General features: G+C 40.0%; 1 protein-coding gene across 1 annotated transcript in view; it reads right to left on the bottom strand.

The window, feature by feature from the left end:
• Window positions 1–1,121: 1,121 nt before the first annotated feature.
• Window positions 1,122–13,926, bottom strand: part of TGFB2 (transforming growth factor beta 2) — a 65,351-nt gene continuing 52,546 nt past the window's right edge. The window contains exons 3-7 of the mRNA XM_086629509.1: window positions 6,666–6,798; window positions 6,437–6,547; window positions 3,893–4,067; window positions 3,205–3,358; window positions 1,122–1,280 (exon numbers count right to left, since the gene is read on the bottom strand). Coding sequence (XP_086485635.1) covers window positions 1,122–1,280; window positions 3,205–3,358; window positions 3,893–4,067; window positions 6,437–6,547; window positions 6,666–6,798 — 732 coding nt within the window. The remainder of the gene's footprint in view (window positions 1,281–3,204; window positions 3,359–3,892; window positions 4,068–6,436; window positions 6,548–6,665; window positions 6,799–13,926) is intronic.

Genomic DNA, 13,926 nt, shown 5'->3' with positions numbered 1-13,926 from the left:
AAATTAAAACTCATGAGAGCTGACAGTATTACAGAGTACAAAAATATGGTGAAAATTTACACATTACACATAAAGTACTTAATTTTTTAATAGTTTACAAATAGAGATCTACAGATATGTTTCCAATTAAGCTGGCTTTTACTACCCACCTATTGTAATACTCTAGGTATGGTTACATATACCAAAAGAACAAAAAAATCCCATAGCATAGCTATACAGCAACATATTAAGGTCTGAAGATTAGACCAGTACATGTTAAATATTTCACTGGTTTACTAAACTGACATTTTAAATCATTTACAGTAAAAAAAAATCTTATAGACTTGTCTTTGAGACTGAAACAGAGTGTCCTTTATTAGTAAATTATTCAGTATTTAAAACAAGGGTTTGAGACCTTACAAGAAGCCTCTCTAGGCAGCTGGCATGAAAAATTAGGTATTTTAAAGGCAGAGTTTCTCAATAATGTAATAACTGATTTCTATTTTAATCGAACTAAACTAACCATTACTTTTCTGATTCTTTTGAGCTTGTGTTCCTTTAGGCTTTATATGCATTTCTGGCAGCTTATTTGGTCTCTGCTTTGTCCACATTGGCTGGTTTTCATTTTTCCAATGGCGATACGGAAATGTTCATTTGATAGTTTTTACACACAAATAAATAATGCACTCTTAACTCTACAACTAAGAGGAATGGGTAGGATGCCTATTACGTAACAATACAGAGAGATCAAGTAAGGCACGGGACAGATACAGCAACTCCACTTCATGGGATTTTCCTGTTTTTTTCCTTTCACATAGTAACACTAACAAATTTCTTCCAGTGTTTATTTTTTAAAAGGTTTTTTTTTCTTTAACTTTGCTTCTTGTCTATCTCACACTATGTGTAGGTGAAATGTAGGATAAAGGCCTTCAATGTTTTGCTTCAGATGCCAGTTTTAAAAAAAAAACAAAACAAACTTCCAAACAGTTCAGACTAGTACCGCTTTTTTTTTCTTCTTTTTTTTTTTTTTAACACTGATGAACCTGGGTTTTCATTTTTCTTTCTCTCCTTCTCGCTCCTTCTTTTTTTCCTTGGTTATTTTTTTTTAATACACACACGTCATGCTGTTTCAGGGGTATCCTTTAGCTGCACTTGCAAGACTTTACAATCATGTTGGACAGCTGTTCAATTTTGGGTGTTTTGCCAATGTAGTAGAGGATGGTGAGGGGTTCCAAATCCTGGGACACGCAGCACGGAGAGGCAGAAGCTTCTGGATTTATGGTGTTATACAAGCTGAGTACCTAGAAGGAGAAAGGAAAAAAAGACAGATTAAGTCAGCTACCTCTGCCTTCCTGCCACTGCAGAGCAAATTCCTTTCTGCATCGCTTCCTCCCACAGAGCCTGAGAGAAAGCCCAACGAAAGCAGTACGAAGATTCCTGGATTTTAATATTATTTATGCTTCTCCAGTTCAATCTGGTGTCACAATCTGCCTGAGTTTCCAAAACCTGAGCCTTAAACCTCAAAACAGATACATGCCTGGAGCCTGCCTTGAAAGTGTAGCCCTTTGAATCCACACACACACTGCATTGATATGGAAAGAAGAAACTGAAAGGTTTTCATCTGTGTCTTCAGATTGTCACTTGCTGTTTATAGGATTTTGGCTTTACAAGTGCACTGAAGGGAGAAGAGAGCCCTTCAGAGCACAAGCACTCCTCTGCTGTTTCTCTCTGGCTACATTTTACTAAATCCATCAATGCCACCCTGCAAGCACCAGGACTCAAGCTGCAGTTACCCCTGTTGAGAATCAGCTGCGGTGAAGTTAGCAGTGCTGCTGCTTTATGTCACATTGGATTCACATGCGTGGTTCTCTGCAGGGGAAGTATGTAGGGTTACCCACTGATGATGCACAGGTATTTCTGAGGATGCCAGTGATGTGTTAGCCAAACACCAAGTGACCTTTTCCTAGAACTTCAACACAACATTTGCAGCTTAGAGAGACAGAAGATCTGTTCAGGACAGCAACACTAACTACTTTATTAAGCAACTTCTGACTCCTTGGGCAACTATCCAAACCACGTATTTGTGACCATGACAGTTATTCTTCCTCTTTCCTTTAAAAACAAGTGCTGCTCCAAACTCTGTACGCTTCTACTCCACACCAGCACGGAAACATACTTACCTTATTTATACCTCTGCCAGCTGACATTGCTAATAGTACAATGCCACAGCCAGTGACAGCTACAAAGGATATCTATACCTGGGTCTGTAAGTTCAGGAAGAACACGCTATCATGGCTTTACAGACCAAAGGGAAAGCAAATTGCCCCTTGGACACGAAGATTTCTCCCCACTGACTGACATTGATCTGGTATTTTAAGGGAGGCTTGAAAAAGGGGAGACATCGGCCTTAGTATGGACCTGAGGGAGAAATTCTTACTTTATGACAACTGCGATGAAAATGTCTGCCTCTTGCATTTACTGTCTGGACACTCTTACTGACAGCTGCGAGAAACAAGCACTTCACAGCAGAATACTACTCATCCTAAGGCAGTTGGCTAAAACACCACATCTAATCCCTAAAATAAAAACTATCTCAGATGACTATCGGTTCTTCGGCATCCCAGACATAAGGTTCCTCCTTCGCATATAAATTTTCAAAGAATGAATTTTCAATATTTTCAAAGTCAAATATTTTCAAAGAATGAATACATCTTTTGAAGTAAAAGAAGCACATCTATCAGTATGTTTTCATGAAATTCAGCATAGCAGAAACAATGAAAAATGAAAAATGGCAGGTCACAAAAGTAGGTGATAATCAGGTTGTACAACTCAGTCCTTTTATTACCCTCATAGTGTCTCCCCTCAGTGCCTTTGCTGATTGAACTTATTGTGTCATCTTCCACTCATGCTCTATAATGAAATGTCCCTTCCCAGGCAGCCTCCCAAAGCTGCACCAAGTTCATACTCACAGAGAGCATTCAATCCATCCATATATTATATCGATGAACACATTAAAAAAAAAATCTCTGAGCCAACACGTTCTTACTGCTTCAACACTAGCTTGAGGCCATGTGTGAGTGCCTCTACAGGGCCACACTTCATCCTCCTTAGTCATTGAGATAATAAATACAAGCTTTGGGCATTGGTGCTGCTGTCAGTCCTGGAAACATATTTCACTCTGCAGATATAAAATAGAAGCTGAAAATTAGCAACATCATTACTTACTCTGCTGTGCTGAGTATCTGAGCTCCATAAATACGGGCAGGCTCCTGCACAGAAATTAGCATGATATCCTTTAGGTTCATGAATCCATTTCCAGCCAAGATCCCTCTTGAAGTCAATATAAAGTGGACGCAGACAGCAATTATCCTGCACATTCCTGGGAAACAAAATACAGACGAATACATAGGTCATAACGAAGAACACAGGGAATGACAATAATCCAGTTGCTTGCTCCCCAAATGATGCTTTACAGGGAGGCAAGTCCGAGTCCCAAAAATTCACATCTAAATCACATCAATAGTAACTTGTAAATGAAATCAGGTGCTTAGACATGGCAAGACTTCCTTATACAAACAAAGCTAATGGTTTCCCTGGACTAGTAAGTAATTTTCTCCAGGTCCTCTCTGAGTAGGTGAGCACAGTGGAGGTGACAATTTGGCTGTAATGATGGGGCTGATGGGTCTGGGGATCATCCTAGATGGAACTCAGCTTCTGCTTTCTAAGGCCACAACCTTCCTCTGCGACTGTCTCTGTGGTATTGGAGACCATTGGGCACAGACCTTGTGGGTCTGCGAATGCAGGTCTGTGCTCTGTATAAATGCCAACCATAAAGAAACATGACAAACAACTGCATTGCACATCAGAGGCTGGTACTACTATGTAAGTGTACTGAATATGGATGCATAGTTACCTAAAACAATAGGCAGCATCTAGAGCACGCTTCTTCCGCCGACTGGGCTGTTGCGACTCAAGTCTGTAGGAGGGTAATAACATTAGCAGAAGATGTGGGGTCTTCCCACTGTATTTTTTCCTATTGGACTTTAAAGCTTTCACATCACCACTGGAATATGTGTAGTCATCAATACCTTCAAAAAATACATTTTGGTGATAAACATTGTGTTGCTTTTTCTTCACAAATTAAATAAACCATCTCTTTAAAAAAAATTATCTCAGAAACTGGGCAACGATGGTGTCAGCTGAGCATGTTTACTGGGAAAGTGGGGGTAAATTTCAACCCAAGATCCCTAAGATATTCACAGTTCTCATGTTATCTATAGTATCAGCCCTCCCACATTCACAGCCATTTAATGGCATTTCATTGCATCTACCAGAACTGTTGAAATGAGTTAACAGAAAAGATAGTACGTGAGTCACTGCATCTGCATTGCTTAGTTTCAAATGCCCCAAGCAGTGATGCTTTTCTCACTTCCCCTAGGGCTGTATTCCCATCTTTTAACAGGTATGTACCTTGTAACACCACTACAGATGCTCTGGATAGTTCACCTGCATTTCCCATGTCTTACTTCCATGCCATTATTTTTCTCTGCCACATTTACCTCTTTCTAATGCTTGTAAATTCTCTGTCTGCCATTGCCAGTTTATTTAATTCTGCTATTTTTTCCCAGAAAGTCAGTTATTCTAGTCTCTTCTTTTGTACGGGCATGGCAAGGGCATTGATCAGAATAGCTCTTCTTAAACTGGCAATCAATGACCTCACATTCTGTACTTTCTCTTGAAACACTAACTACTAGCTTCTTATCATGGCAACAGCACAGGCAAAAGACTCAAGGTATTAGCCTTTCGTAGGAGTCCAAACAGTTCATGTTATGCCTGTTGCTAAGACCCTTTTGAAAATTAACCTGCTGAACCAGATAATACTATCTAAAGAGAAAAAGATACACTTTTCTTTTTGTAACATTTGCAATTACAGCGACCAAGTATCACACCAACAATTTTTTAAACACACACAATGGCTTTAATCATACGTACAGTACATTTATTTACTTAGAGAAAAAATTCCAATGCAGTGAAACAATGGTTAGAAAAACTTAATACTTGACAAGGAATACAGCCAAATCCTTGGAAAACAAATGAACCAAATCACGATATACTTTAATAAATGAGAACTGTATAAACAGAACTTGGGTTGGTTCTAATATAGCGAGAGTTTTATATGTACTGGTGGATGATAACCATAGCACAGTCAATTAAACAACATTTCCCTTTTTGAAACTGAAACTTTAATGGCTTAAAAACACAAGGGCGCTTAAGTGACCTTGATATATTTACTCTGTATCACCTTGTCTGCTGTCCATAAGAAGCACATATATCTATAAACCTAACTAAACACTGTTGTTTATTTTTTAATGTCCAATCCATTAAATCTTTTAGGTTTTCACCAAGCTGTCAGCATAAAAAAATACTTTGTGTAACTAATATACAAATATGTTACAATAAATTCTACATGACAGTGTAGATATATATAGATAGTTCATGTTAACTAACGTAGTTCTGTTGACTTCACCTGAGAATCAGACTTCCACTGCTGGAAGTAGGACCACAGACAGGCACATCATTGCCATTTCTTCAACCCACAACACACTGGCAGTAAAACACTGTAGGACATTTATCCAAGTCTGGCACCCATTGCTCAGCTCTTCCCAAAGCGACTGATGTCATTGCTCAGAGTAATTTAAAACATTACTGATATGATCAGAAAAAAATTAAAAAAAACCCAGAAAATAAAAGAGTAGCTGGAGATATTTAGTGTGCCTGAAGAGCTGGAAGTGCATGTGCAGGTGCTTACAAAGACTGGGACCCTCTATACGCTGTGAGGACAAAGTAAGGTGCTTCTGTAAGCAAAGCAGCCAACTGTTGCCTTACCTATACTTTGGAAATTTGCCACAACAAGTATTGTTTAACACTCATAAAATACACCACAATCACATACATATCTACTGCAAGCAGCTTATACGTCTGCCAAACACCATCCTATTCTACTTTTCAGTGGTAGCCTTCTCTACTAAGCCTGAATCATTACAGCGCTAGGATGGACAGCAGCCAAAGGGTTTATTTTGAAAATATTCAGCAAGTTTTCTCATGACTATCCAACAGTGGATGGTCTACTGTGCAACAGTCTTCCCTAGATCCAAAATTGTATGTATATCCAGTGTGCATGCTGCAAACTGTAACACAGACACTTAAGGACATTGAAGCTGCATGCGTGGAATGAGATGGCTTATTCATGCCATCTGGTTTTAGAATAGTTCAGCAGCTGATACAGTTTTACCCTTGTGCCTTCAATACCATTTCCTACAAGCTGAGAATCAAGATTCTCAAATGAGCAAGTTTTCAATCAGCTGAACGCCATTTAGAGAGGTGGTAATGGCTCTTTGTTTCCCTCCTTAATTCGTAAGTACCACAACATTTTAATAAGTTTTTTTTCTTTCATTACCTGCAAATCTTGCTTCAAGCTCCTCACTTTTATTGGGGATGATATAATTATTGGAAGGCACGAAGGTGCAGCACGGACAATGTAAGCTTATCTTAAATCCAAGGTTCCTGTCTGCAAAACATAAAAGTAAGTGGAGTTGGTTTTTATACATGGAATGACCCTGAAATACTGCTGAGTTAATGGAGGAGCAGTTGGGGCAGAAGTGAAGGTAAAGAATGCTTGTTGTCACCTCTGTGATGGAGCCACTCATGTACAGCCTCAGTGACATCAAAAGACAACCATTCTCCTTCAGCTCTTGTTTTCACTACTTTGCTGTCGATGTAGCGCTGTCCTGGTGATGATAATTCTTTAGATTTTAGAACCTGTAAGAAACAACAAATATGACTGCCTACAGGTTAAAATCTATCCGTTTCTTATTAAAATGGACCACCAACATTATAAAACAGCAGATGAAACTGTAACAGCTCAAACCTCTATGCAGCAGATGTACCTTCAGGCATGTTTTCAGAAAGAATTCTCTTAGGGTGTGTGGGGAGAGGAAAGTGATATAAAAACACCCTAATGAAATCAGCTTATGCTCCCAAGCAAAACATGCCATCACATATTCCCTCCTAAGAGAAATCACACAGAAAGACTGCTCTGAAAACTTGTCCTGCAACACAAGGGGTCAAGAAATCACAGTAAATGGAACATCAGAAAAGGCTATTTTACCTTCTTCAGTAATACACGGGTTAGAGCATAACATCAGATGCTAAAGTAAAGCCAGTATGATGGAGTCTGTACGCTGAAGATACTATATAGCTCGCCCATAACTAATCTGTATGGTATTGCCTTATTAATGCTCCCAGCCTTCCCTCTGACTTCAGGTAGTGGCCATACATGAAACAGAGAAAAGTTATCATCCATACAGGTAACCTGGCGGCATGCAGAGACAGCTCAGTGTGAATTGCGGTCACATATGGATGCGTGCAACAGGCGATGCAGCTTCCATCCAAACTTTGATGCCATTTATATTTGTATTTGTGTCAAAACTTACAGCAAAGCTTGCCACTAAGCATGCAACAAAAAAATACCTGTAGAAAGAAAACCCCTGCCCCACCCTTTCAAAACACAGCACTGCATGCCTAGAATTTCAAAGACGGTTTTCCTCCTATCCAAACAATTGAGTGAGTGCTTTCCCACATACAAGCACAGCCTGCTATTATTTACCCTAACTCCAGGACAGAAACAACCGGACTTTTGGCCGCTAACAGGTTTCTGGTTTCCCGGTTATTACTATGTTGATAGTTTTGCGATGCAAGAAGCTGGAATGCCATGCAACATTAAGTCAACTCCAATCAAGAAACCACACGATAACATCACTTTGTAACTTTTGGCATGCCAGCTGTGTGACTTCGTATATTGTTTTGGGTTCTTCCTCTCTTTAACCATCCAAGTCCATCTCCAAATGAATAACTGACAATGTCTCATTGTTTCCTCCTGTTTTCTCAGCCCAGGCCAACCTGACATCTAGCAAACGCTGCTGGAATAAAACAATGGTGAAACTGCATAATACATGTAAAGAAAAATATTTCAAAAGAGGTGTGAAATTATGTCATCATGATAAAATTAGGCTTTTCATAATTAAATAGAAAAGCAAGCTTGAAAAGGCCAGATTCTGTTCAACATGTAGTCTCCCTATTTATTTCAAGGGAGTGCTGGACCTCTCACAGGCCAACAGTGCACCTCCCACAATAACATTCGTCTTATGAGAAGCTCAGCAGCATGACAAGCTCTTTGCCTTCTTTCTGATCAACACATTTAGCAAAAAGACATGAGAAGATGTTGGTCCAAGTCCAGAAAATGACTAAGTGCCCCTAGCAGGCGATGCTGAGTTCTCCAGCTGAAACTGAGGGCACTCAAACATTGAACATTGTGACTGCTTTTTATGAGACAACCTTCAAACAAAGTGTTTGAACAACTGTTTACAGAGAGTCTGGCAGCAGCAAGGGGACTACCATTGCTCAGAAGTGCCAGAGGGATGAGAGAATCAGTAATCAATGCTGGGAAAGTCCCAGAGAAGTACAAATATAACTTTGCCTTCCCTTTGGTCTTTATCAGGGCAACTCAAGTGTTTCTGAGGATGCAATGCAGCTGTCATTCTGCAAAGATGGGGGGGGGGGGGGGGGCGTGAGGCAAATGGGACATAAGAACTTGGCTCATTTCTCTTCCTTTCTGCACAGTCATATCTTTCCAAAGACTCCAGTAACTGCATACCTCAGTCTTGGCAGTGATGTAAGGATCTAAAAGTAAGTAACGCGCCAAAAGCAATCTCCTGATGTTAACTATAATTGGTCCTAGATATGTTCTGAAGGCTCAGCTGTGCCTTGCTATCCAAAATAAAACATCTTTATCCTAATCTCATTGCTACCAAAAGACAAAGTCAAGGGCTGGCAGTGCATACTTGGCACAAAAGGTATTTGTAAAAGTACAAGATATCATCACTGCACAGACCCAATGGTACAAAGAACACCCATCCTCACCAATGAACTGAATGACAAGAAAAGTTTTTGCACATTTCAAACCCATAGGACACTGTGGGACAACATGGACACTGTGGATTAAAAGAGCTAGATATTACAGATACTATAGTTATCCATGATGTTTGAAAGTAAGGCTTCTCTCCATGTTGTTTATGCTGCATGTTCAGGAAGAATATTATGAAGAATGAGTTAAAAAGTCACAAACTAAGAATGGCATCATTTCCACAACTGACATCATGGGTTAAACAGGCACTGGCGGTTTTTAAGCAAAAGGCTGTTAAATGTGATGAGCGCCATACTTACTGAAACTAGCACAACAACTAGCTTCCATCTCCTTCTTCTGGGCTGACTAAGTATCTTTACAGTGTTAGGGTGATGTATGATCTCAACAACCTGTTTGTTTGTAAGCAAGAATGATCTAGCCTCACCAGTTTAATTTTTCCTTCTTTTTCTGTTACAGTATTGCAAGCATGGAAAGCTAATGGATGATAAAATCTTAGGCTGGATCCTGAGAGTCTATTTTCTCCCACAAAATAACCTGACAAAGGGCTCTTCACTTCTTTTCCTGCAGTGCATTCTATGTTTCCATTCACACTGAAGCAATTGCACTCCACACAGTGGTAAAAAAAGCAGCCTCTTTATAGGAACCTATCAGAAATTGTTACAAATACAGTATGTTCTTCAAATGAGTCTTCCAGAAATTATTACATGAGATAAGCATTTTAGGTTGACTCTGCCACTTTGCCCCTTTGTTCTTTGCACTACATTTCTGGTCTTGCATTCCCCATCAGCAACACACCTTTTTCTTCCAATACACGCTCAAGCCTATATTCCCATGAAAAACTTCTCTTTCAGTATTTCCAATACTTTCTTCCTACTAGATCAACTAGTTCAGTTGCAAAAAAAAGAAGAAAAGTCTTTTCTGCGCCTTGCAGCTTTTGTGCTTGAAAGCCTGCCTACTTCTTCCAGCTACACTGATTGGTATATTACCTTTACCTGTAAACATTGCCTTGCCTTGCCTATAAGCACTGCCTTACCTTTAAGCTTAGCCCATTGCAACCACACCAAACACTGTCATCAGAAATGTTGCTGCACAACTTGTATCTGTTTTGCACAACTTTGCCTTTGTGCAAAAGAGTCTGCAGTGCACTAAAAATATTAACAGAAGACAAGGGGGAAAAAAAAACCACCCACAGGAGAGAAGGGAGACTGAGTTAAACTTCTCCTTTAAACCTTTCTCATTTCCTTCTGGCACGTTGTCCAAACACTCCCTTTTAAAGAGGCCGAAGGAGCTTGGTATGTCTACAGGTCATGACGTGGATGGATAGGGCTTTTGGGGTGGGGTGGAGTACTGTGCATCACCCACCTGCAGGTAGAGATGACAGATTCACTCACTTGCATGAGTAGGAGACAGTGTTTCCACACACACAACCTCACCTCCCTCACTTACAAGCGACACATTCAAACATCTGCACGCACAAGTAGCTTTCGATGCAAAACAACTGCACGGGTCCGGGTGTGCGCATGTGCACCTTCACACGCACGTGTGAGTGAGAGCTCAAAATCAACAAACTCAAAAGTCAGGTTGTGCAACATCTCTACACCTTCTGAATACATGGACGCTCTTCCAGGTGTATCTGTTTATTTGGTCTCGTTTTCAGGAGAGTGATAATGCAATGCTGCCTTTTCTAATAAAGGATTATGCTTATGATCACACTACGCGGGGAAGAGCTGAAGCGGTAGAAGTGTTACCAAAAGGTTATCCAGCAGACTTCTAGCCCAGCATGCAGAGTAATTTTCATTCAGTAGCAATATTCTAAATTCTAAGAACAACTTGTTTTTCTCTACCCTCTTTTTGTACGGGATTCCTTCTTTCACAAGAAATCAAATAGCCAAAACACTCGTTAATCTCTTCTTGACAAATTATCTTGTACACTTATGCCCTGCCTTCCAGGGCACTGCTAATCTTTCCCTCATCATTTTTGTTTTTTTCTATTCTGACCCTTCTGAAAAACGCCTGGGGAAAAAATTACTTTCTAAATACCCATGAAGGATCTCTAGATACCACATACATGCAGCTACTGCCAGCAGATCAAGGCCAAACAAACATATGAATATAAGAATAATGCAGTTAATTGCAGGAAAGGGCTCAAGAAGCAGCCAGATGCAAACAAAGCACTGCTCTTGCTTGTACAGCTACACATGTTTAGGAAGCCCAGTCGGGGATCTTGGTGATGACAGCACTCACATGCCACCCTCATCAGGCCTGCCAGACTTCTGCTATTTTATAAATCCAGTTGAAATCTGCCCTTCATTTGTTCTGCAGAAGCATTCTGCTCAGTCTTCAGGGGAGACCTTGTGCTCTGCTGGCAGGGATTTGTCTGTGCTCCTCCTCATCCGTTAGAGGAGGCTGGACCACGATGCTATCTTGGAAGCGTATCCCAAATCACCATGACCAGGGCACTCAGCAGTGAAAAGGTTTAATTTTGTTACAAACTTGTTTCAGAAGAATGACAAGTGAGTTTCCTGAAAATACTGATCTCTGAATTACTCTGTCACCTGATGTGCTTATTTTTCAGATCAACTGGAGAGCATTAACTGATACATTTTTTTTTAAATTTGAGTATCAAGTAGCCGAAATCTTCATTAAAATACTGGAGGATTAAACTGTTTATTTGTATGCACACATGTTTATACTCTCAAGTAACTATCACACAGTTCTTAGTATAAAAATAAGGACAAGGACTGTCTTAGTCTATATTTTATAAACTGTAAAGTACACTGAGAACACTATATAATTCATAATAACAAACAAAGCAGAATGTTTGCAACATTAGCAGAAACACAGCTTCTTTAAAAAATGAGGCATATCAGAGGCTGATACAAGCAGAGCAGCAGCACTTGGCATCAGTGTAACTATATTGGTTCAAAAATAAATCAAAAAAACCTACAAAACCCAAGACTCTGTTAATAGAAACATAATTATTTTGCTCAAATTTTCCTTTGCCTACTCCCCTTCTCATATATATAGGCAGCTAAAGCAGGGGATAACTGAATGAACACTTAGTGTATGTGTTCTAGACAATAACCACTGAGAGCAGACGCCAGAACAGCCTGTCTTCATGACTCATTACACGCATAAAAGGAAAAAACTGACAGAAAGACACACTGCTTCTTTCAAATAACTAGAGCTCCACAACAGCAACTTGCTTAGCTTATTTCATATCTGATGGTCTGGCCAATAATTACTTCTAGTCTTCTATAGTTACCACAATCAGATGCAGAAGAATAGGAAAATTACCATTAAGTATAATTTACAGTGGAATAGTTTTGGCTAATAAATTCATCACCTCCCCAGCAAGCAAGCAAGCAAACAAACAAACAAAAAACTGAATGTGGCTCAGCAGTGATGGCACACAAGCTGATGACATCAATGACATACATCTGCCGCAGCCAAGAAAACCCTAGGCACACATCAAAGGCCAAGCTTTAGCAACAACAAGGGCATTTTATATCTGGGTTTGAGAATTATGGTCACCAACTGTTAGGAAATATTTCTGGCAACTTACAGTTCTCAAAACAAGTTGATGAACTTTCAAAACATAATAATAAGGTCATATGGGCACTCAAAAATATGTCTGCTGCATTGCCCTGGAACTTGAGATGGCCACTGCTGTCATCCAGCATGGGTTCTGCAATCACTGAAAAGCAGTAAATATGGCATTATCTTGTAAAAACCTGCTATTAATCTGTTTTTCCTCTCCATTCATTCTGGACTGTCTGATCTCCTCCCTCCAGATGCTGTTGGCTCCCTGATAACTTCCTTCCTTTCCTTCTCTTCTCTGTCATTTCAGACTCCTGCGATGTTCTTGTGTATTACATCATCTTGGCAGGCTTACTGATCTTTCTCTTACTTATCAGTCATTATCCATGGTTTCCATTGGAACTTCAAGGACCTTTTAAAATAATGGAAATAACCTGACATGTAGTTGTAAGCTCAAAGTAAATAAGCCCAAACAATGAGATCCAGTGGTAAATGATGTGCTAATGCTGGTTCACATCAGAGCAGAGATAAGTTCAGCTATGCACAACATCATGCCTGAAAACTGCTCGTTAGGATAACCTCTTCTGAACGAGAAGAAACCTGCAGAGGACTCCAGCCTAACCCTCGGCAATGGAACAACCAGATTCCCAAGGTCTGCATATGCAGCTGCTTGTGGTTTCCAAACTCTTACGTACTATTCACTCTACTGAAAGACTCGCTGCCTGCTTCCAGATTTCAAAGGTCTCCTCAGACAGCTCTCAAGGACTTCATCCAGCCCCTCCAGAAGCTTAAAGTTAAAAAATGACCATGCTAATTCTCAATCCTTTCGCACTCCCTGGTTGAGTTCAAGGTCTTTGATCCTGTCTTGGACACAAGAATAAGCAAACCCTTAATTCTACTGCAAACTTCTCCAGTTTCTTACTCATTATATGTGGAAACATATGTCGTAAAGTGCAAAGCCTCCAGATAGCACCTTTTGCCAGATAATCGGAAATCTACTGGCTATCAAAATCGTAGCTTCTTCTTATCACCACTAGGGCAAAAGACTGACTGAGCATTTTTTCAAAAATTCTCAGTGCGAATTTTCAAGCTCTTCTTGTAATCACTTCTGCAAAAGTGTAATTCAGGCTCTGCCTTCAGTCTATAGAGTTAGAAGGGCTTTACAAGCCCCCCTGCTTATCAACCAAAGACCTTGCATTATTTGCAAAGGTCTCCGAATCAGGCTCAAACCAAGGGCAGAATCTTTAGAGATGAGATGCAGAGTTATGAGATGCAGAGTATATGAGATGCAGAGTTCCTGCCAAAATACAAAGGTATGGAGTACTTGCCAAAGTTTTAAAAAAACCCCGTAGCTCTCTGATCCATCTGCTCAGAACTTGCCAGACACGTTCTTCATGCAAACTTGCAAATAAAAAGAACATATT

This window comes from Tauraco erythrolophus, chromosome 2, assembly GCF_009769465.1.
Source record: "Tauraco erythrolophus isolate bTauEry1 chromosome 2, bTauEry1.pri, whole genome shotgun sequence".
NCBI classification, from domain to species: domain Eukaryota; kingdom Metazoa; phylum Chordata; class Aves; order Musophagiformes; family Musophagidae; genus Tauraco; species Tauraco erythrolophus.
This window is presented reverse-complemented; position numbering and strand designations above follow the sequence as displayed.